Here is a 6,000-nt window from a genome sequence, read left to right on the forward strand (position 1 = left end):
CGTCAAATAAATTCGTAATATATAAATTCGTGAAAAAAAGCGCTTTCGACAAAATACTAAAATAGTGATCTATCGACAAAGATTACTCACTTCTGCCTAGCTTAAGGTTATTTCCGTTTTTAAAAGCGCTATATGATGAGCCACCTCAGCTAGATTTGGCAAGTGAGATTTTTACCTGCAATCATTGGTCGATTTTCTAGCGTTGTCATTCGGGGAGTTGCAATGAGGCTTTTTTTTGTCACCGTGTAAGAGAAATATATATATAGATGTATATATTATTGTTAATTTTACCAAAATCATTACCAACGCGATAAAAGTGACCGTGCTTTTCGGTTTTTCCATTGAGTCAGAAGCACGGTAAATTTTACCATATTCTGGTAGTTTTGACTATATTTTTTTTCTCAATACACTAACAGCAAATCTATAATTATAATAAAAAATATTTTGTGATAATTTACATTGGTTAAAATGACCACAGTGTTAGATTTAACGCAAATGGGAATTTCATACTGATTTCAGCTTGTTTTTCAAGAAAAACGTTAAGTAACATTTTGCAATGCATTAAGTAATGCTTTAAAGTGAAGACGTTGAGTAACATTTCTAATAGCTTACGTTTAGCCTAACATTTTATAGGCTCATTTCACTGATTCCATTCACTTTTAGGCAAATGCGAGTATCTATAAATTGCACAGATTAGGAAATATACTGCATATTTTAAAGCTAAAACGTGAGTTTATTATTAAGTAGGTTGCATCAATCATTTGCTTTTGTGGCATATTCATAATGAGCCCGTATGAAACTAGACTATTTGAGTAACTAAAAATAGGGCTTCTAATTAGCGTAAAGATGCATAGGCTTACTAAAAAAAGCCTTAAAATACCAAAGTAATGGAAAAACTGGTGTATTTCTAAACTTAGCTTTTATGTTTAGCCAATGACACATAAATTAGTCTTAAGGGGACAAATTTTGAAAATATTTTAATTATGCATGCAATATGTTGAAATTTTGTGCTTCTGTTTTATGTAAGTATTACTACTACAAAGAAAATCAAATTTTTTATGAAACATATTAATAAAAATTTTTTAATTCCATAAAGATAATTTTTCGAATATTTGGCGCAACTGAACATTTTAAGACTCGATTCATTCTTTTGCTTATTTTTCTACTTCATTATTATTTAAAAATTATATACAAATTTTAAAAGTGCTTTATGAAGACAAATCAAAATAAAATAACTGAGACAATAAAAATTTTATTCTGATATTTTTACTAGGATTTAAAATATATCGTTTCAAAATTTGAAAAAATGACCGTGAAGAAAAAGACTTAGAAAATTCAAACTTTATATTTAATAAAAATATTTCAAATTAGCAAATGCGATAAAAAAAACTGAGCCCAAGCCTTGCCCCGCATTCTAAAAATGGAAAAATGTAAGAGAATCATTTACACTAGTTTCTAAATAAAAAAAAATAACGAAATTGAAAGCTAGATATTACATTTAGAAATTATTCAAATAAAAATTTTTTTCATTTTTTGTGTGCATATTTTAGTTTAAATATATTAAATTGAGGATTCAAAATGAATTAATTAATCCAGCTTTAAACGAAAAAAGGCACCATATTTCAGAGGATAAAATACATTTACCAAAAAAAAAAAATGCATTCTTTTTCTCTAAAGAATATGTTAATTTAAAATAAACTTTAAAATAACGACTAACTTAACAATTGATAAGTGCTTAATTAAATATAATTATAATAACTTCACAATAGACAATAACTTTTAGATCACAATAGACAGAAAATTTAGATCAGCTTGTTAATTAAGTCATTCACGTCTGACGACTCTTGAAAATGTGCGTCAATCTTGGGCGCTCGAAACATGCTGACTTTTGTTACCATCTTCATATTTTTGAAGCCAAAGAAGTTTTCATATTATTGAGGTTGACTTGTGTTTATTGATACATTTCTTTTTGCAAATTATTTGCTAATGATTACGCCAGAATGTTACGCACTGAAATATTTTTAAATAGCAAATTAGAGAATATGTCTGTTTAAAATATTTTTCCTTTTTAATTGAATAATCTTGCTGTTGTGCTGAGATGTTAAATCGGGACAAAAAAAATCAAATTACTCAATAAATCAAATACTCAAAGGTTTAAAATTACTATATGTTACTATACTATTACTGTATACTTGTTTACAAACTATTTGCTAATGATTACGCCGAAATACACTCAAATATTTTCAAATAGCAAATAAGAGGATGTGTGTTTAAAATATTTTTCATTTTAAAAGGAAAAATATTGCTGTTATGCTGAAATACCAAATCGGGATAGGAAAATCGAATTAAAATAGAAATGTTCAAATGTTTAAAATTACTATACGCTATTTAAAATAAAATATTTTATCTAAAATTATTCATTTGAGGTTGAATAATAATACGACAAATTTTTCTAGCTTCATTTTTACTTACCTTAATTTGTTATGACTTAAATCTAACACCTCTACCCATTGTCCATAACAAGCTACTAAAGCACCAGGTATATTTCTGAAGTTTTGATAAGCGCCAGTTATCTTTCTCTCTTGATCAACAATCAAAGTTTTCACCACTCCATCTGAAGTAATTATCTCCACATTAGTTGTAAAATTTGTCGTCATATTTTCTTTTTTTGAGTCTCTTGTCTTGTCTTTAAGAACGTTAGATAAAGAATCTTGAATTACTTCGTTGCCAATTTAATCGCGAACTATCGTTTGCTAGCAATTAATTAAAAAAAATTTCAAACGATCTTGTTAAACTTCCGTCGAATTGTCTATTTTGAGAATCCTCCCCTATTCGTAAACAAACACTCGATAAATAAAGAGTCACATCCTAACACCGTCCCTGAATCCTAATCTCCGCTTTTTGAATGATAAGGAACTAGAGCTCATATGTGATAACTGTTATTATATGCAAGATAATGAAACTTAAAGATGATTACTTCCGTTTAACCGGAGATAGTTGACAGAGTTGAGTTGAGTTGCACGGCATTTTTCGTTAGAATTAGTTGAAACGATGTGTAATAATGTTTGAGACTTACAGTTTTATTGTTTTATAGTACCATTATCCTAATGAGTTATATATATAATGACATAAAAAAGCGCTAAATAAAATTTTATTAATTGACAGAATACCAATAAATTTACCTAACAGTAGTTCCAAAGTAAGTAGTACTAGTTAGTTTACCTAATTAGTAGTTCCAAAGCAACTTTAAAATATATAATGGTATCATAGGGTGAATTTTTATATTTTTGGGTATGTTGTTTTGAATAAATTATTCAAATTCTTTTCATTTTCAGTTCATAGTAATTATATCTTATTATTTCTTTAAAAATTAAATATCTATATGTTTATATTATAAATACAGATTAAATATTTTTATTTATTTCATTTTTTTTCTTCATATTTTTTATCAAAATGAGTACACATCTAATCATTATTATTTCTATGCTACAAATCTTATGAAAAAACTTTGTTGAAGCTTAAAAATTAAATTTTCTAGATATGACCCATAAAATGAGTTTTGCTTCCAAACTGATAGCATATATTTATTTACTATAGCGTACATGATAAGTTAAAAGGGGTTAAAGACTAGAAGTGACACTTTGTGATGGGGTGGGGGGATTAAAAAAATTTAAAAAAATGTGCGACATCAATTTTTAATGGTTCTAGTAGAAGCCAAGCAAACATAATTAGCGAAAAAAATTGCAATTGTGAATTATAACTATTATTGAACTGTAATTACAAGAAATAATGATTATATCTAATCATGATTACAATTGTAAATTTAATTATGAATATTCTCAATTGCGTGCAATCTTAATTGCAGTGAGATTCATTAGTGTAACCAATTACATTTTACTTTATTTTGTACCCGAATAGTGAATATTCTAACTTAGTCAAATTTCAGAGCCAAGTCAGTGACATACACAGTTAAATGTTGTAAAATATAGTAAGTTATTGTTATAATTTCTTGGCTTGATTTTTCCAGATTTTTGGATTAGAATTATTTTTATTTATTACATTGATACACTTATTTTACTTTTTATATTCCTAATAGCTTAATAATTATATTTACTTTTAGATTTTAATTTTTTTTATTTGTCTGTAACATTTCATTATCAGGACCCGCGTTAAGTATTTAAAATTATTAGCCAGTAAATTAGCCAGATATCAAAAGTGTTCACCAATTGTCGAAAGTCTTCGCCAAATACAAATCTTAAAAATTTCTTATGATTAATTTTTTCCCATCAAAAACTATTTTACTGCAGTTTGTTTCAGGCTTATATTACTTGGACTCAATTCTAATTGGTTATGCGGCACATCAACCGAAAATTGCCGTAATCGAATAAAAAATACTGATTCGCTTAGAAAAATTCATTTTAACCTCAATTTGAGGATCGAGTTAAATATATATTTTTCTTTCCAGTGGAAAAAGTCATTCGCCAATACTTTCGCCAAAACACAATTTTATTTGCCAAATTTACGATTTTATCTCATTTGGCGAGATGGCGAATGCTTAGCTCGGGCCCTGATTATCCTTTTCTGTTTCTTTTTTTTTCTTTTAATTTGAATTTTAATTATTCATGAATAAAATTTTTTAATTATATCATATTTGTTTCTCATATTTTCCATAAACAATATTCCCAAATTACCAAGTTAAATGCTTACGTAATTAGTTACCATTTAAAAAAAAAAAAAATCAAATAAGCAATAATTTTTGAGAATTTTATTTTGACATTAGCAAAGAAAAAGGAATGAAAAAGTTTAATAACAGCGAAGTAAACTTCCTTAAACCAAAAATGAATAAATAAATTTAGAGAAAAATCCAATAAAATTGCGATTATCAATTGGGCTCTAAAAATAAATAAAACAAAAGCATTCAAGTACGTTTTTTAAAATATCTTTATTTAGCTAGTGGTGACTACTTATACTGCATTATACTGAACTCCTCTTGATTTTTGTTTGTTAATTCTCAATAATTTTATTTTACAACAAATAAATAATTCTTCATTTCTTCTTCTTGCTCATTTATTTGTTTTTTAATTATATTATTTGATACACCAAAAGGTTAATTTTTTTCTTTTTCCACCAGGTACTCTCCGATGATGTTCCCTTGGGAATAGTTCAGAGGACTTTTCTAAAATATTCTGAGCACTAAAAGAACATTTTACTGCCGTACTACTTTTGTTCGATTGGGAAAATCATATTCTGTGCTTAACAATCATCAGGGAAAAGTGAGAATATGAATACAACTGTCTCCCTCTACAAAAATGTAGTACTGAAGACTCATTTTATTATTTTATTGTTGTATTGTTTTTCTGCATATTACTATATATCAAGTAATAGTTAAGCAGTCAGGAGATTTTATTTATTACCAAGAAGCTATTTCATCATACCTAATGTTCGAAGTGTGAATCTTTTTTTGTTTCGTCAAACTCATGGGAAAACAATAACGTTCTTAGTTTTCAGACATTTGCTTTATTTTAATATTTACGATAAATATTAATCTTTTTTTGTGAACTTTATGTTTACAGTCTTAATTCTAGACATACATTGTTTAAAACTTGGCTAGTTTACAAGTGCAAGCACTTAAAAGAATGTTTTCGAATAAATTCCGTACTGTTTTTTTTGTTGTTGTTGTAATAAGACACTTAACATAATAAAATGCTTCTGCCAAAATTTAAATTGAAAATGAGTATAAGTTTCTAACAAAATGCATCCTTTTGAGTTAAAATTATTTTCATTCTGTGAGTTTGATTATTAACCCTAGATATAAGGCAGCGGGAAGTATACTTACCATGAACTTTTTAACGTCGATGGGAAGCTGTTTTCCCTCCTATAGTTACTACGTTCATTTGCTGATAGCTTTAGAACATAAGAAATTATAATACCAAAGAAGTGCTTTGTTTAAATAGTGAAGGTTAGTGTGGGATCAAGAACAGAGGCCACCACTGAGGCTAT

At 27.3% G+C, this 6,000-nt stretch overlaps 1 protein-coding gene across 1 annotated transcript in view; it reads right to left on the reverse strand.

Moving 5' to 3' along the window:
• The window catches only part of LOC107454405 (leucine-rich melanocyte differentiation-associated protein), a 70,042-nt gene extending 67,130 nt beyond the window's left edge, over window positions 1-2,912 (reverse strand). The window contains exon 1 of the mRNA XM_016071600.4: window positions 2,473-2,912. Coding sequence (XP_015927086.1) covers window positions 2,473-2,657 — 185 coding nt within the window. The 5' untranslated portion in view covers window positions 2,658-2,912. The remainder of the gene's footprint in view (window positions 1-2,472) is intronic.
• Window positions 2,913-6,000: the final 3,088 nt, after the last annotated feature.

Source organism: Parasteatoda tepidariorum, chromosome 3 (genome assembly GCF_043381705.1).
Source record: "Parasteatoda tepidariorum isolate YZ-2023 chromosome 3, CAS_Ptep_4.0, whole genome shotgun sequence".
NCBI lineage: Eukaryota > Metazoa > Arthropoda > Arachnida > Araneae > Theridiidae > Parasteatoda > Parasteatoda tepidariorum.